Source organism: Bos grunniens, chromosome 12, assembly GCF_055505025.1.
Source record: "Bos grunniens cultivar Pamir isolate PY7600 chromosome 12, Bosgru_T2T1.0, whole genome shotgun sequence".
Taxonomy (NCBI): Eukaryota; Metazoa; Chordata; class Mammalia; order Artiodactyla; family Bovidae; genus Bos; species Bos grunniens.
The window spans coordinates 75,074,305-75,097,626 of record NC_141176.1 but is presented as its reverse complement, the minus strand read 5'-3'; the positions used below and the strand labels follow the sequence as shown (position 1 = coordinate 75,097,626).

General features: G+C 43.8%; 1 protein-coding gene and 1 long non-coding RNA gene across 7 annotated transcripts in view; one reads left to right on the top strand and one right to left on the bottom strand.

Annotated features, from left to right (window-relative positions):
- The window catches only part of LOC147361913 (ATP-binding cassette sub-family C member 4-like), a 195,388-nt gene that overhangs the window by 104,548 nt on the left and 67,518 nt on the right, over nt 1–23,322 (bottom strand). For all 6 annotated transcript variants that reach the window (XM_086330224.1, XM_086330221.1, XM_086330223.1 and 3 more), the window contains 2 exons: nt 16,486–16,580; nt 16,178–16,264 (listed from right to left, as the gene is read on the bottom strand). In XM_086330224.1, coding sequence (XP_086186350.1) covers nt 16,178–16,264; nt 16,486–16,580 — 182 coding nt within the window. The remainder of the gene's footprint in view (nt 1–16,177; nt 16,265–16,485; nt 16,581–23,322) is intronic.
- On the top strand, nt 1,081–21,506 carry LOC147361915 (uncharacterized). Its single transcript, XR_015138376.1, has 4 exons — nt 1,081–1,251; nt 14,255–14,391; nt 16,134–16,406; nt 21,273–21,506. It is a non-coding gene; the product is annotated as an uncharacterized LOC147361915 (long non-coding RNA).

Sequence of the window (23,322 nt, the reverse complement as noted above, 5' to 3'; positions counted from 1 at the left end):
CCAAATCACAGTGGAAATAACCCAATGGCTCAAAGGACACGTCAGTTCTCTGTAGTCAAGACACCCTTCACTATTCAACATTAAATTTTTTTCACAGTAAAAAAAAAAAACAAACAAAGGGGAAAAGAAAAAAAAAACTGCTCCTACACTCTAAATGCAGACCTCTAGGAACTCAGCCCCAGTCTCAACCACAGGGTCCACAACCCTTCAGGGAAGCGAGTGGCCAGGTCTGGGGTCCCACTGACCACGGGCAGGGCTCCAGGCGTGAACTCTGGGAGCCCAAGACTCTCACAGAGCAAATCTCAGGAACCTGGGCCAAAGCTTAGCTGAGTGAGTCAGATGAAGAGTCTGGAGGCAGCAGACTGCAGCTCAGTCCCTGCAGCTCAGTCCCTGCAGCTCAGTCCCTCTCATGAAGCTGATGACCTCAAGTGACTAAACCTCAGCTTCTTCATCTCAAAACAAGGCCAGTGACAACCCATCCACACATTCAGAGAAACCAAACCACCAGTCCGCTCAGTAAATGTCAGCCCCCTTCCCTACTCCTTCCTAACCATGAGCAGTCCTGTGCTTTGGACTCAGGATAGAAAAGTCCCAAGGGGACACTCTGGACACTGGGTCTGTGATCAGAATCAAGATTCCGTGGTGTATACACAAACACCATTGCTTCATTAAGTCCAAAAGGATTCATTTTTTACCTTTTGACATGTCAGTCCATGACATTGATAGAGTCATTTCCTAGGCAGGTTGATAGGGAGTCTAAGGGTCCCCAAGGAGAGAGGGGTCTGGAATTCTCAAGGAGGAAGAAAGGACAAACTTTTTTCTTTCTCCACATTCCTTAGGATTATATAACAATAATGTATCCTGCCTGAGGACAGTCTCTGGATTAAGGACAGTCTTTGGATTAAACCTTCTTGCTAATTCTGTTATCTTAAAATGTAAATTATGGGAGTAGGTCTGATGAGGTCTTTACAACCTCCAGACATTCTTTGGATTCACTGGAGAGTATATAACTTCATTGTTAACACTAGCAAGCAGGTACTCTTTCTACCCCCTTCTGATGCCTATGTCAGAAGCTTTCTCTATCTCCTTTATACTTTAATAAAACTTTATTACACAAAAGCTCCGAGCGATCAAGCCTCGTCTCTGGCCCCAGATTGAATTCTTCTCCTCCGGGGGCCAAGAATCCCGGTGTATTCATGTGATTCAACAACCTTTCATCTTGGGGGCTCGTCCGGGATCCTTCAGGACAAGGTAAGGATGCTTGGAGCTTTAGTTCTTTGTTCTCTTAGCAAACACGTTTTCTGCCGCGCTTTACTAACGCTACGGTGTGCTTGTGTGAATGGATGGCATGCCCTGCATGAAGCAAGTAAGGGGCCCTGCTCTGCGGTTCCATGGTGATCTCATACAGCTTATGGCAGAAACCTGTCGGGGCGTTATACCGACCTGCCAATGCCAAGAGGCACCCAATGTCTCCTTCGGGAACCGACCAGAAATGGGCAAAGCGTGTGGACCGAACTCTCCTTTCTCGGTCAAGCTTTTCGGTCTATTTGACCATTTCATAACTCCTTGGGAATTAGAAGTACTAACCTAATCTATCGGATCATAGACTTTCAAGGGACTTGTGATCTATACTGTTATTGTGTACTATGGCTTAGGTCCCAAACTTGGATTGGTAGTCAAGAAAGTGTCTAGCCTCGCTAGGAATCAAAAGTTCGTAAGCTAGATGGAGCTCTAGCTCCCAGAACATCTCTGAGGTTAAAGATTACTCAGATTGGGACTGCGATGTTTTTTTTTTCTTTGGTAACACCGGCTCTTAGTGGATCAGAGGAGGCTATTATACTGGTGTGGTGATGCTTGGAAAGAACATCTCAGTTTTATGTTCATGTCGGTCTTATTGTAGTCAGGAAATACTCAGGGTCGTGCACAGGCACTCAGGTGACGAATGTTTCCTACAGCGGTCTTAGCTTGGGAGGCATTCCGGAAGGTTACTATGGTTCACCCCAGGTGACATCAGAGGCAAGCAAGGTTAAGGGTGAAGAGCTGGACATCAAGTAGGGATGCTATCAAGTCTACCCCTGGTACATCCCCACCCCATCTCGGTGGTAGAACCAGGAGGGACGAGTACGGTGCCTGCGTTGGTAAGGGACAGACTAAGTCCGACCAGGAAGGAAAAGCTTTTGGTGTAACGTCTGTCTACACCCCCATCTAGAGCAGGGAGGGACGCCTCCGGTAGAAAAAATGGCGCTGGTCGCTTTTTTTCTCTCTTACAGATGGGAGCTAACAATTCCAGCCTCACTCCTTTGAACTGTATCCTGAAAAACTGGGATAGATTTGATCCCCAGGGCTTAAAGAAGACACACCTGGTCTTCCTATGTGATACTGCATGGCCACGGTATCCATTGGAGGACGGTGAACGGTGGCCAGTTGGAGGGTCTCTTAAGTATAATACTGTTCTACAATTAGACTGGTTCTGTAAGGAACAAGGGAAATGGGTAGAAGTAGCATATGTGTTGCCCTTTTTCTCTCTGCGAAATATGCCAGACTTATGTCCTAAGGGTATAGATTTGGGCGTGAAATCTTCAGCTCCCTCCTGTCCTCTTACTTTGCCCCCGTACCTGGGACTCCAAACTGGGATTCAAACTGCCCACATGGAGGTCCAAACAACTCCTGTCTCAGTACGACCTCAGACTACTCTGGTTTCAGTAGAAACTCAGACCATCGAAGTAAGAGATGAGATGGAGGACAGGAGACAAAGAGAAGAGGAGAAACAGGTTTCTCCAATCTATCCCTGGGATCATATGCGCAGAGCAGCCAGAGAGACTGAGGAACAGCCACACAAGCTGTTGCCTCTTTATGAAACACCCACCGGGAGAAATAATCAGTCTGTGAGAGTTAATAAGCCTTTTTCTTATCAAGAAATACAAAGAATCAAGGAGGATCTGGGAGACTATTTAGAGGACCCAGAAAAAATATATCAGAGCTTTTAAAGGTGTTACTTTGCTTTATGACCTCACTTGGAAAGATGTGATGTATATCTTGGGACAAACGCTGACTTCTGAGTCAAAGACTCGAGTTTTGGGAAAAGCGGTTGCTTATGGAGATGAGTGGCTTGGTAATGAATCAGTAGGGAAGAGAGAGAACGAGATAGCGGCCCTCCCCACTGGGAATCAGGCGGTCCCAACTATAGAACCAGACTGGGACTACAACACAGCTAAAGGAAGATGGGATCAGAATCATTTTGTTAGATGTATTCTTGAGGGACTTAGGCAGGCGCGTTCTAAGCCTTTAAACTATGGCAAATTGGCAGATATAGAACAGGAGGAGAAAGAAGCTCCTGGTAAATTCCTAGATAGACTGAGAGAAGGCCTTCGCAGATTCACTGAGATTGATCCCAAAAGTGAAGAGGGAAAAGTGATCTTAAAACATAGATTTCTCACTCAGTCGGCTCCAGATATCCGCCGTAAGCTATTAAAACAGGCGTATGGACCAAATCAGTCTTTAGATACTCTGTTACAACTGGCTCAGACAGTCTATTATGGTAGAGAATATGAAGAAAAGAAAGAAAGACAAAAAAAGACAAAGGAAAAGGCAGAAGCCTTCGCCATGGCTATGAAAAACGTTCTTAAACAGCCTGAGAAAAATGCCCAGAGCGGCCCAGGTGAAAAGGGATGGGCTTGCTATTACTGTGGAAAGGAGAGGCACCTCAAGCGGGATTGCCCTCAGGCATCTAAGCCACCCCCGGCTCCCTGTCCGGTCTGCAAAGGACCACACTGGAAGAGAGACTGTCCCCAGAGGCGTAGGTCTCCCGGGTCGGACTCTCAAGACAATCAGGACTGAAGGTGCCCCGGGGTCCCCACACAAGCTCCCGTCCTAATTACACCTGAGGAACCCCGGGTATTAATAGTTGTAGGGGGCCAATCCGTCGATTTCCTTTTAGATACTGGGGCAACTTATTCTGTGCTTACTGAAGCCCCTGGCCCACTTTCTTCCTGATCCGCTTCCGTAATGGGACTGTCTGGACGAGCCAAAAGGTATTATTTCAGTTATTCTTTATCTTGCAACTGGGATTCTGTGCTGTTTTCACAGGAGTTTCTCATTGTGCCAGAATCTCCCTCACCCCTTTTGGGAAGGGATATACTGAGCAAGGTCCATGCCTCTGTTTTCATGAATATGGAGCCCTCCCTTTCTCTCCCTTTAGTTGAACAAAATGTAAATCCTAGAGTATGGGCTGATGGAAAATCTGTGGGTCGAGCACAAAATGCTATTCCTGTAGTTGTTAAGCTCAAAGACCCACACGTATTTCTACATAAGAAGCAGTATCCACTGAAACCTGAAGTTAAGGAAGGGTTAAAACCCATCATCAAAAATTTAAAGGAGCAGGGACTATTAATTCCCTGTAACAGTCCTTGCAACACTCCTATTTTGGGTATAAAGAAATCGAATGGTAAATGGAGACTAGTTCAAGACTTCGGAATAATAAATGAGGCTGTAGTTCCTTTACACCCCGTGGTGCCTAATCCTTATACTCTATTGTCTGAAATTCCTGAACGGGCCAAATATTTCTCAGTAATTGATTTAAAGGATGCCTTCTATTCAGTGCCTTTGGCGGAAGAAAGTCAATTCCTATTTGCCTTTGAAGACCCTACGCAGCCAGCTTCTCAGTTAACCTGGACAGTTTTGCCCCAGGGATTTCGTGACAGTCCTCACTTATTTGGACAAAGTTTGTCACGGGATCTACAAAACTTTAATAGCTCTGAAGCAGTGGTGTTACAATATGTAGATTGCGGGGAGCCGGTGAGGCATTCCACTCATGACAAAGGTCATGAGGAAGGAGGCTCGGCATACGCAAAGGCGGGATCGAGCCTCAGGAGTCCCCCCGGATATTCTCGAGCATTTTCCCCCAAAAAACCAGAGTCTGCCTACTTTATTGCTTTGTGCTCTCACCTCTGACTTTACTGGGGGCTGTCCCCTACCACCATCTCTCTCTCTCTCTGTCAAAGAGTTAACTTACAGCTCCAATTAATAAAGTTCCTGGGCAATTAGGAGTGTTTAAATCCAAATCCCTCAGATGGCTCTCTAACTCGCCTGACAAGTTTACCCGGACTCCTGCAGCTATGCATACGATTGTTTACAGTCTCCTAGCCTCCAGAGGCACGGGAAGCTTAAGATATTCAAATAGCTTAGAGCCTCTCAGAGAGTTAAAAACTGTCAGAATAAACTAGTAAAGGATTTCATTGATGAGTCAATGTTTGTTGCCAAGTTTTCACATCCCCTAAATTGTATCCTTGAATGTGTATTAATTAATAGTTGGTATATAGAAAAAATAAGTAGTGGCCTTGGTGTTAGTAACTTTAGACCCTTAAGGTAATAAATTCTTTCTTTGTTGTAAACCCATTACACATCCGCCCTATAGGAATGCAATTTTATCTTTGGAAGATGGTGCCAAACCTTAAAATAATTACTCTTAGAGAAAATAAGTCTTTGTTGATAAGTCCTTGTCAAGAGTCATAAAATGTTAGTAGGCCTTCTGGCCAGAAGATGATGTAAATCACCTAAACCATTTGTATACGATAAATTTGCAGGAAAGAAACCTTGGTTTTTGATAAGAATCAAAGACTGCTGACTTTGCATCCCCTATTATCCTCTATGTGTAACTTAGGGTATAAAAGCCCCTGTTAAAAATAAAGCTATGGGCCTTGTTCACCAGCGCTTGGTCTCCCCATGTCATTCTTCCCTTTAACTTCCAGCTGAGTCTCCATCTGGAGCGCGGAACCCACCACGCTTACTAATTATGCCTGGGCTTCTAAGACCCACTCGAGAAGGTGTCTAGGGTGAGGCACCTTCCACTATTCGAGAGGGAGCCTGCGGCCTACGTAAGTGGTGCAAACTTCTTGTCTTGAAGTTTTATTGGTCTCCCGCGTAAACCAAGCTACTCAGCTTCTTTTCTCCACTGAATTTTCCTACTGAGCTATCCTCATTCTATTGTTCTCTATATCTCTAATTAGCATATAAATAGTCGCCTAGGCCGTCTCTCCTTCGAATACCATGGATCAGCTGGGGCTGGTCCCCGGCAGTAGATGATATTTTGCTCTGTGCTGAGACAGAGGAAGCTTGTTCGCAAGCCTCAGAAGATTTCTTAAACTTTCTGGCAGACTGTGGTTACAAGGCATCAAGAGAAAAGGCTCAGCTGTGTCAACAATCGATTAGATATCTGGGCCTAATCATATCAGAAGGGACTAGGGCCATAGGCCCTGACAGAATTAAACCTATACTAAATCACCGCCTACCTATGACTTTAAGACAACTGAGAGGATTTTTGGGAATCACAGGTTACTGTCGCATTTGGATTCCGGGTTATAGGGAACTTGCCCGGCCTTTATATAAACTTATAGCTGAAACTCAGCAGGCCCAAACTGACAAACTGGTTTGGTCTCCAGAAACTCAAAAGGCTTTTAAGGTTCTTCAGACTGCTCTCCTGCAAGCTCCAGCTCTGAGCTTGCCCACAGGGTCAGAATTTAATTTGTTTGTCACTGAAAGAAAAGGTGTGGCATTGGGAGTTTTGACACAACCCCGAGGGCCTCACCAGCAACATATTGCTTATCTAAGCAGAGAATTAGATGTAGTTTCACGTGGGTGGCCCCACTGCCTAAAAGTAATTGCGGCAGCGGCTTTATTAGCACCTGAAGCTTTAAAAATAGTTAATGGACGAAACCTTACTGTACTGACTTCTCATGATGTGAGTGGAATCTTAAATTCTAAGGTTAATATTTGGATGACAGACAGTAGGCTTCTTAAGTATCAGTCATTGTTGTTAGAAGGACCAGAAGCTAAGCTTAAAGTTTATGGAAATTTAAATCCTGCCACTTTCCTTCCTGAGAAGGAAAATGAAACACCTGATCACGATTGTTCTCAATTCCTAACTTTGAACTATGCAGCTTGGGAGGATCTAAAGGATACCCCATTAGACAATCCTGACATGGAAATATTTACAGATGGCAGTTCTTTTGTTCAGGATGGAAACCGTAAAGCAGGTTACGCCGTGGTGACTGCTGAACAGGTTTTGGAAGCAAAATCTCTCCCCCAGGGAACCAGTGCTCAGTTAGCAGAGCTTGTGGCCCTGACCGGAGCTCTAGAATTAAGCAAAGGGCAGCAGATGGGCCTGATAATCTATGTGAGTCTACTTCTGCTGACTCCAAATATCCTGAGTCTGCCATTGGATCCTCAAGACAATGTCTTCTTGTCCTGGGCTCACTCCTATGCTGCATTCCACAATCGGTCTAACTGCTGGGTCTGCGGAGCGCTCCCCTCTTCGTCCGTGGAAGGCTTCCCGTGGTGGACATCCCCACTTCAAGGAAAAGACTTTCTCTAAGTCTGTGAATACCTTCGACAACAATCACATGCGATGCCTCTTCTTCATCTGATGACATCTACCAACCCTAAAATGGACTGGTGCAACACTTTGTACTCTAACTATGGACATAATGTGACTTTTAATTTTGATTATACATTGCCTCGGTTCAATGACTATTTTGCTACATATAAGGTAAATAGGTCTAGATATAATGGTTTTTTACCTGACGTTTATCATATATGGGATGAGGTTACATGGCTAACTCCTGAAAAAGGACGTTTAATATCTACTGCCTCTATACGCTGGGAACAAACAGAGCCATCCCCAAAAGTTAGCCAACAACTTAATTACAATAATTGGAAACAAGTGGGATATTTGTCTCAGGAAACATGCAATGTAATCATTCCCGTGTTTTCCAATCCCAGTTCAGGTTCTCCCTTTGTCTGGCCAGGCACGAATTGGGACTGGATATCTCAGTCGTGCTGGCTTGCTCCAAACGGGACTTATTGGATATGTGGCTCTTACCTATGGGCATGGCTTCCCCCTGGATGGATAGGGAGATGCACCCTGGGTCTAGCCTTTACTCACGGCTTTATATTTTCAGAGCTTCCAGAAAAGCCTGCTAATTTACCCCACCTTAGAACTCGGTGGGCAAGGTCTGTATTTTATTGGTATGATTATTTGGCTGCAGCGTTTGTTCCCTCTTTGGGAACTACAGATGTTATGTTACGAGTGGATGCTTTGACTAATTTTACTCAACAGGCATTACAAGATTCTCAAAAGGCTATTTCAACTCTTAATGCTGAACAAGCACAAACTAGAAAGGTGGTTTTACAAAACAGATTGGCTCTAGATATTCTGACAGCTGCACAAGGAGGAACTTGTGCCATTATTCATACCCAGTGCTGTACATATATACCTGATATGAGCACGAATGTTACTCATTTTACTAACCACATGAACAAGATGATTAGGGCTATGGACACTCCTGAAGCCTCAATTGCTTCACTTTGGAAAACGTTAACTAATTCCCCATGGTGGACAACTATCTTAATTACAATAATTCTGGTTGTTTTGTTCTTGCTGTTTGCTCCCTGCATCTGTAATTGTATAACTGGATTTGTTTCTAGCCGCATGAAAGCTTTTAAGTTACAAATGGCTGCTCAAACTCCTGCTACTGCTGTAGCTTCCTCCAGCTACTATTTGGGGCCCCTGGATCAGATATCCTCAATATGAGGATTAGGAGAATATGTTGCCTCACCAATTTAGGGACAATGCCCCTTGTCAGCTCGGAAGTAGTTATGGAGTGAGAACGACGCCCCTTTTCCCTAGGCAACATAATTCTCCTAAAAGAAAAGGGGGGAATGATAGAGTCATTTCCTAGGCAGGTTGATAGGGAGTCTAGGGGTCCCCAAGGAGAGAGGGGTCTGGAATTCTCAAGGAGGAAGAAAGGACAAACTTTTTTCTTTCTCCACATTCCTTAGGATTATATAACAATAATGTATCCTGCCTGAGGACAGTCTCTGGATTAAGGACAGTCTTTGGATTAAACCTTCTTGCTAATTCTGTTATCTTAAAATGTAAATTATGGGAGTAGGTCTGATGAGGTCTTTACAACCTCCAGACATTCTTTGGATTCACTGGAGAGTATATAACTTCATTGTTAACACTAGCAAGCAGGTACTCTTTCTACCCCCTTCTGATGCCTATGTCAGAAGCTTTCTCTATCTCCTTTATACTTTAATAAAACTTTATTACACAAAAGCTCCGAGCGATCAAGCCTCGTCTCTGGCCCCGGATTGAATTCTTCTCCTCCGGGGGCCAAGAATCCGGGTGTATTCGTGTGATTCAACAACAACCTTTCAACATGTCCTCTGAAGGAAAAGCAAGGGGAGTTGCTGTCTTAGATGTGGAGACATGGAAGCCCTGAGACTCTCTGGGGAAACAACCTGGAAGAAGACAGCAGGTGCAGGGTTCCTGGGACAGAACATGCTGGGCTGAGGTGCCTTCCTGCATTCACAGCTTATAGGGGATGGTGGGACTTATAAATGGTCAAGTGTACCCACTGAGGGCTGTGGGAAGACAGAGGGCACGGGTGCCCCCTAGAGGAGTGGGAGGGAACAGCAGGGCTGGTCTTCCACTTTCTGTGTCCTAGCACACTGCTCCCTGGCTCTGAGACAGAGGGACCAGTATGTACAGATAGACAGGGGTGAGAAAGGACCCCCGCAAAGCCATCATGGCTGGATACTGAGTGGGTGTGGGAATGAACTGGAAAGGCTGATGGGGGCAGACAGGAAAGAAGCCTGTTCTTTGACGACCTGGAGCTGCATCCTGAATGTGGGAATGGGGCATAGTCTGAGAAGGGCTGGAGCAGGAGGGTGAGCCATGTAAGTAGCAGCATGGGAATCTGATCAGGACAGACCTGAAGAGCTGATGATGCAGGAGACAGGGTTCTGGGATGTGGGGCTGAAACTCGTTGAGATCCATAGCATGATGCCCATGGCATGACGAGACTGCATCAGGTCACCTAAATCCTTTCACCTTCTATAGGTGATAGAACCCACTTAGTGTTCACAGAGTATAAATGCAAATCTCACAAAGCTTAATAACCTTGGATATAGATTCATGACTGAAGGAATCTGTTAATGGCAAGTAGAAGTATGATTCATTAACTTATAACACAAAGTACTCCTCATTACTAAGATCCCACACAACTATCTCTCACAACATATTGTTCCATCCAGCTCTCTAACTTGAGAACACTCTCCAGTTGCTGCTGAGTGGTTTTCTAAATTGCTTTAATGCTCTTTGCTATAAGTCACCCTAGAGAAAGTGGTTTTGATTAGCAAACAACTATCTTAACCTTGCTTCTATCAAGTATATATCTGAAGTGGTGCACCTAAAATATTTGAGAGGATTTTATAAATATCACCTGTGTTTGAAAAAGAACTCAGAAGAACTTCTGTGATCAGCACGCTGTACTTGGCACCAAAATGACTTGCTCTCCTCTCCCTGTGACACAGATGCAGTGACCAGCAGAATTTGTTCCTGCCCTGATGGAGAACTTGTGCAGATGCTCACAAGACAGGGTGACACACATTTGTGAGCTCAGGGCATGGCGCTGGGAACAAGGAGGCTGAGATACTCACGATGCCAGGAGGGTGGGGGTGGGGAATCACTGTCACAGTACGAGCTCCTGTCACTGAACTTGTGACAAGATACAAGGTACTTCTCTAAGGGAAAATTCATCAAGCCATGAACAGGAGAGGGTGGGAAAGGGGGGTCAGATCAGAGAGCTGGAGACCATGCCATTTGTCAGCTATCCTACTCTCTAGTGTTCTCAAAGATTCAGTGCTATTATGCAGGTTTGTGTGTATGTGTGTTACAATATACCTAACATGAAATTTACCATTTTAATCATATAGCCATACAGTAGCATTAAGTGCATTCACATTGTTGTGCAGCCATCACCAGCATCCACCTCTATGACTCTTTCATCACCCAAACACTAGGCACGTCTTACATCTGGGCAGTTTCCACCAAAGTATAACAATCCTTGCTTAGTGGATGTGGAATCCCAGCTCCTTGTGTCTAGAGCTCAGAGCTCCTCACATACCTACTGACTCTGCTGAAGTCCATTTACTTTGCTATCCTGGGCCTGCTATATACACCAATCATGCCCCCCTCAAATTCATATGTCACCTTAGTTATTAGTACCTTATAATTTGGTGACAGCGACCATAAAGAAGTAGTCACTATCCTTAAATACACTGCACCTAGTCTGTTCTGACTAGTGTGCTTAGATGAAGAGGAGACTAAGACATAAGGACATGGACACAGGCATATGAATCAATGAAGTTAGAACATACCCTCCCACCATGCACAAAATAAACTAAAAATGGCTTAAAGACTTAATCATAAAATATGACACCGTAAAACTCCTAAAAGAGATTAAAGGCAAAATATTCTCTGATATAAGTTATACCAATGTTTTCTTAGGTCAATCTTCTAAGGCAATAGAAATATATACAAATGATGGCTGCCCTGGTGGCTCAGTGGTAAAGAATCCACCTGCCAGTGCAGGAGACACAGGATGTTTACTGGTCCCAGAAGATCCCACACACGCAGAGCAACTAAACCCATACACCACAACTACTGAGCCTGAGCTCTGGAGCCCAGGAGCTGCAACCACTGAGCCCACACATCCTAGAGCCTGTGCTCTGCAACAAGAGAAAAAGAAAGTAAAGAAAGTGAAGTCATTCAGTCATGTCTGACTCTTTGTGACCCCATGATCTGTAGCCTACCAGGCTTCTCCATCCATGGGATTTTCTAGGCAAGAATACTGGAGTGGGTTGTCATTTAATTCTCCAGGGGATCTTTCCATCCCAGGGATTGAAACTGGGTTTCCCACGTTGAAGGCAGACGGTTTACCATCTGAGCTACCAGGGAAGTCCAATGAGAAGTCCACACACCACAACTAGAGTAGCCCTTGCTCATCACAACTAGAAAAAAATAATCACAGCAACAAAGAACCCAGTATGGCCACAAATAATTATTCTTTTAATTAAAAAAACAACAACAACAAATGGGACCTAATCAAACTTACAAGGTTTTGCACAGCAAAGGAAACCAGAAACACAATGAACAAACAACCTACAGCTGGGAGAAAATATTTGCAAATGATGTGACCAACAAGGGCTTAATTTATAAAATATACTAACAGCTAATACAACTCAATTAGAAAATCTAATTTAAAAAATGGGCAAAGAACTAAATAGACATTTTTTCCAAAGGACACAAATAGATGGCCAATAGGCATATGAAAAGGAGCTCACACTGTGAATTATCAAAGAAATGCAAATCAGTACTACAATCACCTCACATCAGTCAGAATCAGTTCAGTTCAGTCCCTCAGTTGTGTCTGACTTTTTATGAACCCATGGACTGCAGCACACCAGGCCTCCCTGTCCATCACCAACTCCCAGAGTTTACCCAAACTCATGTCCATCAAGTCGGTGATGCCATCCAGCCATTTCATCCTCTGTCGTTCCCTTCTCCTCCTGCCCTCAATATTTCCCAGCATCAGGGTCTTTTCAAATGAGTCAGCTCTTTGCATGAGGTGGCCAAAGTATTGGAGTTTCAACTTCAACATCAGTCCTTCCAGTGAACACCCAAGACTGATCTCCTTTAGGATGAACTGGTTGGATCTCCTTGCAGGCCAAGGGACTCTCAAGAGTCTTCTCCCACACCACAGTTCAAAAGCATCAATTCTTTGGTGCTCAGCTTTCTTTATAGTCCAGCTCTCACATCCATACAGGACTACTGGAAAAACCACAGCCTTGACTAGACAAACCTTTGTATTATATTATCTATATGTACCACAGCCATTCATCTGACGGTGGACATTATGTTGTTTCTATATTTTGGCTATTGTGAATAGTGCTGCTATGAATATAGGGATACATGTCTTTTTGGGTTATAGTTTTGTGCATATATATGCCCAGGAGTGGGAATACTAGATTATAAGCTAATTCTATTTTTAGTTTTCTGAGGAACCTCCATGCTGTTTTCTACAGTGCCTGCAGCAACTTTCATTCCCAGGAGTAGTGTAGAAGAGTTCCCTTTTCTCCCCACCCTCTCAGCCATTGTTATTTTAGTGTTGACCATTCTAACTGGTTATTGTGAAAGTGAAGAAGAACTAAAGAGACTCTTGATCAAAGTAAAAGAGGAGAGTGAAAACGTTGATTTAAAGCTCAACATTCAGAAAACTAAGATCATGGCATCCAGTCCTATCACTTCATGGTAAATAGATGGGGAAACAGCGGAAACAGTGTCAGACTTTATTTTTTTGGGCTCCAAAATCACTGCAGATGGTGACTGCAGCCATGAAATTAAAAGATGCTTACAACTTGGAAGGAAAGTTATGAACAAACTAGATAGCACATTAAAAAGCAGAGACATTACTTTGCCAACAAAGGTCTGTCTAGTCAAGGCTATGGTTTTTCCAGCAGTCATGTATGGATGTGAGAGTTGGACTGTGAAGAAAGCTGAGTGTCAAATAATTGATGCTTTTGAACTGTGGTGTTGGAGAAGCCTCTTGAGAGTCCCTTGGACTGCAAGGAGATCCAACCAGTCCATCCTAAAAGAGATCAGTCCTGGGTGTTCTTTGGAAGGACTGATGCTAAAGCTGAAACTCCAATACTTTGGCCATCTGATGCGAAGAACTGATTCATTTGAAAAGACCCTGATGCTGGGAAAGATTGAGGGCAGGAGGAGAAGGGGACGACAGAGGATGAGATGGCTGGATGGCATCACCGACTCAATGGACATGAGTTTGGGTAAACGCCAGGAGTTGGTGATGGACAGGGAGGCCTGGTGTGCTGTAATTAATGGGGCTGCAAAGAGTCAGACATGAGTGAGCAACTGAACTGAATTGAACTCAGCAATTAAAAAAAGGAAAAAGAATGCCATTTGCAGAAACATGGATGGACCCGGAGATTATTATACTAAGTGAAGTAAGTCAGAATGAGTAAGACAAATATCATATGATATCACTTATATGTGTAATCTAAAATATGGCAAAAATTAATCTATAGACAAAAGAGAAATAGACTCACAGACGTAGTGAACGGACTTATGGCTGCACGGGTGGAAGTGGTGTGGGGGAGGGATGGACTGGGAATTTGAGGTTATCAGATGCAGACTATTACGTGTATAATGGATAGACAACAAGGTCCTACAGTACAATATAGTGAGATATACTTAATATTCTTAGATAAACCACAATGGAAAAGAATATTAAAAAGAATGTATGTATGTATATAAATGAGTAACTTTGCCATACAAAGAAATTAACACAATAATGTAAATCAATTATATTTCAATATTTTTTTCCTTAAAAAGTTCAGAGACAGGGGTGCACATGGACAAAAGAAAAACCATGTGAGGACACAGCAAGGTAGATGCCACCAGCATCCAAGGACAGCGTTCTCAGCAGAAACCAAACCTGCCCACACCTTGAACTTCCAGCCTCCAGAACTGTGAGAAAATTAATTTCTATTCTTTAAGCACCTCCATCTGTGACAACTTGCTATAGACTGAATGCTTTTGTCCTCAAAATTCATATATCAAAACCTAATTCCCACAGTGTACTAAAAGAGTAGCCATCGGGAGGTGACAGGTCATGAGGGTGGAGCCCACATGAATTAGTGTCCTTATAAAGGGGACCCATAGGGCTCCCTCACCCCTTCCCCACATAAGGACACAGGAATCATGCCCTCACCAGACGCTGAATCTGTCAGCACCCTGAACTTGGACTTTCCCAGCCTCCAGAACCATGAGGGATAAACTTCTGTTTCTCATAAGCCACCCAGGCTCTGGTCTCCTGTGAGAGCAGCCTGGACGGACACAGCCCCAGCAAACCAACACAGGACCTGCGAGCGAGAATTTCCAAACAGCTTCTCTTTGCTGAACACCCCACCTCCTCCAGGCAAGGACGTGCCTGCTGTCCTCCTCACAGCTCTGCTTCCTCCTCCCTCCACACCTGAGCTTTTCCTCTTCCTTTAGCAAAGAACTGGGTCCTCTTCTCAGCCTCCACACACCTGCCCAGCCTCCAGATCCCTAGGGCACTGCCCGCCCAGCCCCTGGCACAGGGAGCTTTCCAACATCAGTGAAAGCTTCCAGCTGCCACTTCTACTTCCACTTAGCATTTCCTACCCTGTATGGAAACTCTTTAAACCTTGACTCTGCTGACCTTTTCCCAGACATCTGTCTTAACAAGCTCCATGTAGAAACAGGTTCCTCAGAGGCAGGACTGACAGCTGGATGTCCTAGTCTCCCTTATTCAGCCCAGTGTGGTCCTTCCCCTCTCCTGGCTCACCATCCTCCTTGTAAATTGAGAGTTTTTGTGTAGGAACATCTGTAAGGGCATTGATCTCAGTGTATACAGCAGGACATTAATAAGTGCAGCTGGAAGGCTCATTGGCTTTAACAAGGTAAATAACAGCAAGAGAACTAACTGTGGGGGTAGATGTGGAGGCTGCTTCAGAAAAAGCGAATTCATGAGGCTTTCAAAGAATCCAGTCTAGACTCTACCAGAGGCCTTGGTTGGTGTGTGTTATGACAGAAAACATCAGAGCTGTTCTCCTTCAGGAGTTCTGTGGCCAAGAAAGAGCCATTGACAACAAATTCCAAAAACAAAGTGAGAGTCAGGACTTCAGAAAGATTCTAAATACCGAGTTTCAAATTCGAGTTAACCCTACATGTGGGTCTAAGTATTAATTCTAGTAAGGATCCATGAAGAAAAGTTAAATAATTGAGCCATACTCAGATGTGGAATAAATCATCTGTAAATTCTAGACTTTACTAAGTATTTCTAGACCAACAGAATACTAAGCATAAACCAACAGGGTCTTTCACTTCTAATGTGCCTTCAACAAATGACAAAGAAAAAGAACTGGCAGCCAGTTACCAGGTTACCAAGTCCTACTCTCTGATTTAAAAACTTTACATCAGCCTTCTTATCCCTGGGGTCTGGATCCATCAACCACAAGTCGTGGAGGAATCTGCCAGCTATCCCTGACTCCCTAAAGCACAGACCCCACTGGCCCCCACACACTGGAAGCACCTTATATATCTTCCTGTCCTGACCTTATCATGATGCAAAATTTCTCTATGATGGATCTTCTGTGGAGGGAAGGGAGGGGAGGAAGGGACACCAGGACAAAGCTGAGTCTCCTGAAGCACAAAGACCTTCCTGAGTTCTCTTCCCTGATCTCTACAGGGTTCCTGGAAAGAAGAAATGACAGACAATAGGAGCAAACTCACTGTTCGAACAAGAGTCTGCTGATTCCTGCGTCCACTGCACTGAGCAGATTGTCCAGGAGGTAGATGTCTGCATCTTGATAGACGGCTCTAGAAAACATAGAGAGACATAAGAAGACACTGAACACTCCCTGGGTCTTGTCTCTGAATCATGTTGGTGTCCAACAACTCCATGGTTCATTCCAGGAGCCCAGAGGAAGGACCAAGACCCTGCTTCACACAGGCCCACCCGGTGAGCAGGGTCTGCATGCTCACATCCACTAGGGGCCACGGAGGAGGAGAGGCAGGATGGCAACTGAAACCCCAGTTACCTGGTGAGGCTGACCCGGGCTTTCTGTCCTTTGCTCAGTGGGGTTCCTCCATCTCCTATCACAGTTAGATCTCTTTCCTTCAAATTCTGCAAATCCTATACGGAGATAAAAAAGGGAAAAAAGAAAATTTAAAATGTGTTGTCCTCCTGCCATCCTAACCTTTTAGTATCATTTCTTCATACAAGTGTTTAATTAACAGCAATGGGCTTATTTCACAGTAACTAAACTGTAACCAGGAAAATTTAAAAAACCTATCAGGGCTTTTCATTCTGTATTTTTTCAAAGCATTTATGCATTTGACCATTTCAACAGGTATTTATTGAGGACTGACTACACACCAGGCATTGTTCTGGGCACAGTGAACTCAGCCATGAGGAAACAGAGCCCCTAGAGTTTCTCTCTATGGTGGGAGACAAACAATAAGGAGAGTAAACCTGAGCACATGTACTGACGATGAGAAGGAAAAGGAAGCTGGCTCAGGGGGGTGGAGACTAAAGGGGGGAAGTGAGTCCACATGGGGTGTGAGGGCTCTGCTCAGAGGGGGTTGAGCATATCTGGGGGAAGGGGGTGGGGCTCAGTCAGACCTGGAGAGGCTGCTCCTCACAGAGGGAGGGGTGAATGCAGGGGCTACGGGGAGATGCCCAAGGGGTTCAGGACAAGGAGGCAGGAGAGCAGAGCTGAGTAAGAATGAGGGGAGTGAGGGCAGAGACAGAGCAGGAGACTGGTGTTACTGCCAGTAAGAGGGGGAGAGGGAGGCGAGGAGGGAACTGGTCTGAGGTTTGTAAGGAATTACGCTTGTGTTTTGCAGTAAACAGACAGTAAGGTTGTTTGTGGAGGGCAGGGGAGAATGGTGAGGGCAGATGCAAGTGAGGCTACTAGAATAATCTAGGGAGCAGTGGAAATGGAGAGATGGGGCCACACTCCAGACACACTTATAAGGCGGAGTCTGTAAGACCTGCTGATGGGACAGGTGGGGGCTATAAGAGAAGAGGACTGTGGTGTCTGGGGTGAAGAAGGGGAAGTTCAGGGTCTCCATGTTGGGGAAGGTGATGGATGCAGGTTTAGGAGACATCACTTGTGGACAAGCTGAGATGAGCTCTCGGTGATGTCACTGTGTAGCTGGACATGCAAGTGTGAAGGTCTGTGCTAGAGACACAGGTGTGAGAGCTGGTGGCCCAGGGTGGTAAAGGCACAGGATTCATTTTATCTTAAATTATCAGTTTTGCTGATCTTGGTATCCACTTCCCATTTTCAGAGAAAGGATAACACCTGACTTGAGCCTTCACAGTGATACTTAAGGCAATTCATAGAGTGACAGACAAGGTCTGTATAAGAAATGGGAACAAAAAGAGCAGTCTGGGCAGGAAAACCAAAAGGAAAGAAACAACATGCTTGAGGGACACCAAGCAGATCAGTTGGACTAAGTAGATCCTTGCCCGTGGAAGCAGAAAATACTCAAAGTTAAGAAGGACATGAAGTTTTGACTTGAGGATCTGAGAATCTATCATAAGTTATATTTGAGTATTATTTAAGAAGTAGACAAATCAGTCTATTTTCCCCAGAGTATCTGGGGAAATTTTTTAAAAATGACAAGAAAACCCCCAAAATGACCAGGTAACAATCAGGTTTAAGTTACACAGTTACTACATGAGAAATCTTTACTTCAAATTATCTATTAAACCCCTCAGGCATCAACCTAAGATACACAGTAGTACCTTTCTGCAGATGATGCCCTCACTTCTGTCTCTACTTTAGAAATTTGGGGGGGAAGCAAGTAGCACACTGAGGTCTCCATGATAAACAAGTCCTCTGATCTCCCTAAGTCTCATTTTCCTCTTCTACATAATGTGCTGCAGAAACCAGAATCACTAAACTCAAGGAAGCTATGAGAATCTAAAGAAGTGTATGAACACCCTCCATAAATGGAAAAAGGACATGAATTGATTATAACTTGCTATTGGTGACTGATGTGTATTTTCTCTTCAAACCAACAGTGGGACTCCATGTACAGTGTGGATCACAATATGCAAAGCACATGACCACAGGGAAAAGATCGAGTTACTGTCTCCATCATAACCCTCCCTGACAGCCACAAAGACACACAGACACACACAGGTTTCCTGCTCACTCAAAGCTTAACTTGGGTGCAACCCATGAAGGGCAGCAATTGCTCTGTTGTGAAAATTCTTCATTATTTCACCTTCTTTCTTTCTGGAGCTCAGAAATTAATACCATCTATTACTTTGGTTTTCATGAACAACAATGAACCATTTTAAGATAGGTTCCAAGCCTTATACACACACACACACACACACACACACATGAGTTACTTGGCCTCCATTTCACTGATGTCAACCCTTGCAAACTGTTCCATTTAGCTTTTATGCTTGATTTTACATTGTTTTGGTTTCTTTCTCAAAATAGTAACATGTCATAGCACAAAAATATTAACCATACTCCAGAAAAGGCGGCTAAATCCACTCTTTCAATTAGTACATTAGGGGACAGAAACAGGCTCTCTTCAACTGTGGTGGTAGGACTTCAAGTGTGTTGGTGACTCTGAAATCATTCATGCATGAGCCCCAGATGGGCAAAACATTTCAGAGGACTTAAAGTAAAATCCAAGGTAGACTAATTTCCCAGTCACCATTTTCTGATTAAATTAGAGGGAAAAGCCTGACTTAAATTAGAGGGAAAAGCCTGAGCATATATTATAATTCCTCCCACTGACAGGAAGGTGTTTTTATTCACGTTATTTTCCTCTAAGTTAAATTTCACCAATTTTCACTGAAAAGTATACACACAAATGAGAGTCAAACTAGGAAATGGTGACATTGGTTTGATGCCATCATCCAGAAGTACACCCAAGGCCCTTCAGTGATGGAGACTTACAGTAGAAACACTGTTTTGTAGAAAGCTTTCACTTTCATGTCAGGTTCAAAGGATTTGCTAAGAAAATAAGCCACTCATTACATACAAATAAATAACACCAATATTTATTATAGGATTATCTACCTTACTTTCAATATACTAACATTAAAAGAAAAGATAAATAGAAACAGCAAAGGATACATCATCAAATTGGGTTCTGACCAACATCCAGACTCAAACAGTGCTGAGAAGTCCCATGACACAGCACATCTGGGGTCTCAATTCCTTATAGAATCCAAGCTCGCTCTGCTCAGCACACAACAGGCCAATGAGATGAGGGGTTGAGGCCAGGAAGAGGAGAATTTATTTGGGGAGTCCGCTGACCGGGAAGATGCCAAGCTAGCATCTCAAAATAACCATCTTAGTGGGATCTAGATGCCAGGTTCTTTTATAGGTCAAAGCTGACCTATAAAAAAAGTTGAGGAAGCAAAGTTAAGGTTGAGGAAGTTGAGGAAGCAAAGTTGAGGAAGCAAAGTAAAAAGGCCATTAATCTTGCAAATCTCCTAGAATGGCAAGACTCAGGCAGGGGATGTGTTAATTTCCTCCTTCCTGCCATCTACAAGTGGTCAGGATTCTGAACAAAGGCACTTTAGTTTAACAGGCAGAGTAGCAGGATTCTCTGAGGTAGGACATTCAGTATGACTATAATAACAAAAGCAACGAAAAACAAGTCAAAGAAATAGTTTCAACATGGGGTCAGAATTGGCTTCTTCTCTACAATGAATTGGGAAAAGGAGCCAGGTAGCACATCCACTCTTTGGGTGAAATTTCAAAAACCGCAGTTCAGTTGTTGTTCAGTTGCTTAGTCGTATTTGACTCTTTGAGACGCCATGGACACAACACATCAGGCTTTCCTCTCCTTCACTATCTCCTGGAGTTTGCTCAAACTCATGTCCATTGAGTTCATGATGCCATCCAACCATCTCATCCTCTGTCAGCCCCTTCTCCTCCTCCCCTCAATTTCTCCCAGCATCAGGGGCTTTTTCTAATGAGTCAGCTCTTCACATCAGGTGGCCGAAGTATTGGGGTTTTAGCTTCAGCATCAGTACTTCCAATGAATATTTAGGGTTGATTTCCTTTCGGATTGACTGCTTTGATCTCCTTGCGACAGTCCAAGGGACTCTCAAGAGTCTTCTCCAGCATCACAGTTCAAAAGTATCAACTGACCAACAACAACAAACACTGTGGAGAAGACTGCAGTAATGGTCAATGAGGGCCAGACGTGAGGCGCTGATAGAAGAATGCTGTACTTCGGACTCAAACAGGGGGGAGGCCCTGTCTTTTTTCACATTTTTTTTTTCCCATTTGAAATTGCCCCTCCTCTCACAGCCTGTTAATATTCTGCCCATCTTTCCAGGCTCAGCCCAAACACACTCTCCCATGAAACCATCCTGGATTTATCTCTCTTCTTGTTGGGTTCCTAAGGCTCTGTTTACACCTCTTGTGAAGGACCCGTCTTATCCTGCTCCATCATTTATACACATGTAGACAGCTTTTCTCAGCTCCTGGGGGATAAGATCTGTGCACCAAGCACTGTGCTGGACCATAATATTGATTATCTCTAAGCCTCACAACAAGCTGCACAGGAAGTACTGGCCCCATTTCACAGATGAGGACACTGAGATTAAATGAGGTCACATTACTGGTATGAGGACTGTTACCTGTTAAACAGAAGAGCTGGACTCTGAACCAGGTCATGTCAGTTCAGAGCCTTTTGCTCTTTCACATCACGCTGCCCAGGTTGTGACTAAAGAGTGTATTTGAAATGAAGACAACACTAAACTAACTCAAGACATGAAAGCCTCTATACCTAGACATAGAAGGATCAATTAACTTATTATCCTATGATTTTCCAGGCAATCTGAAAAGAAAATGTTCATGTTAGGGGAAGCACACTGACTGAAACTGCCTACCCTGGCCAGGCACCACAGTAACCATTTGCATAAGGTCCTGGTAAGGAACATGGAACTAATAAGACATCACCAACCGAAAGAGTTCTTTCTCGCTGGCATCCATCTTGGCTGAACGAGGCGTGCACCACCAGGAAGGACTCTGAGTCAGAATGATTGGCTAAAGACAACCCTGAAACTAATTCCATCACCGTAAAACCCAAGACTGCGAGCCACATGGCAGAGCTGTTCTCCTGGGTTCCCTTACCCTACTGCTCTCCACTCAGGTGCCCTTTCCCAATAAAATGTCTTGCTTTGTCAGCACATGTATCTCCTCGGGCAATTCATTTCTGAGTGTTAGACAAGAGCCCAGTTTTGGGCCCTGGAAGGGGTCCCCCTTCCTGCAACATTCATGCTGGCAGGAATGTGGTAAACATGAGATGAAAGTACACGCTTATAGGCATCCAAGAAGGATCTGTAAGGTCAAGTGATCTATGTGGGAAAATATCAAACTAGAACTTATCAGCTTGATACTTTTAATTGTGTGATACCTAAAAGTTTTTAAAAGCCTTAAAAACGTTTTGTAAAAACTTGTTTTAAAAAAAAAAAAAAAACTTAAAACTCAAAATTTTTAAAAATGGTTAAAGATGGCCTGTAGACCAATGTTACATACACTCTTGCTTATGGTAACAGAATATATTTACTGTTGATTTATGTAATATACTATATGTATGCTATGCTATGCTAAGTCACTTCAGTCGTGTCCGACTCTGTGTGACCCCATAGACGGCAGCCCACCAGGCTCCCCCATCCCTGGGATTCTCCAGGCAAGAACACTGGAGTGGGTTGCCATTGGAGTGAGCTGCCATTTCCTTCTCCAATGCATGAAAGTGAAAATTGAAAGTGAACTCGCTCAGTCATGTCCGACTCTTAGCGACCCCATGGATTGCAGCCTAACAGGCTCCTCCATCCATGGGATTTTCCAGGCAAGAGTACTGGAGTGGGGTGCCATTGCCTTCTCTGATACTATATGTATAACACCTATATAAATTATCAGCTCAAATAATGAAAGTGACATATATCAAGAAAATATTTTCTTTCTTACAAGTCACATTTTATGGATGTGACTTTACCAAAAACTGGTTGAACTTACAATTAAGAGGCTAATTTATTTTCAAAATTATTATAACATTTATAGAGTGCTTGTTATGTCCCTAGCAATCAGGTGCTTAAAATCACTGTTGCATGTCATTCCTGAAACACCCTTATAAGATTGACAGTATTATTATCTCCATTTTACAAATGAAGAAACAGGCTTGTAAGGTTCAGACAATCAGCCAAAACCACACACCTAGAAAACAGAGAAACTGAGACTCAATCTCTGAGTCTTCTGACTCCTGGGCCTTGGAGTTGAGGTCATCAGCCTGAACTGATGTTGCCAGTGGGATTACTTCATGTTTTATTAGAAGAATGTTTTCATCTGGATGAACTTAAACATTTACTTCAATTTGGCCTAGTTTAATACATCTAGTTGTTATTGACATATGTATTCTAAGAAATGCTGTTTTCCAGTGCTTGTTCCTCTAGGATTTGGGGGATGTAGGAGGAGGAAGAACCTTGGGGAAAAAATCTTGATTATATTTATAGGGATGTATGTGTGGATGGAGAGATGTAGAGAAAAGGGTTAGAATAGTAAGGACAGTGACCATTTACTGAAACCCTGACATGCCTGCATTTCATAGGCATGGCCTATAGCCTTTATAGTAACCCCACTCCTCCTACATTTAGTAAGAAAGGAAACCGAGACAAACACCTGGAGACACTGCCTAGGACTGCTTCTCTCCAAAGGCCAAGCCTTTTCTACCGCACATATAGTCTCCGTATCTACAGGACAAAATACCTCCAGCACACCACTATTATATGACCACCTGATGCCCATCCACTGAGTCATGGATTCTAAAAGGAGATGAGCAGAGGATCATTACTCATTAGGTGGTTTCCAGGTGTCATAATGACC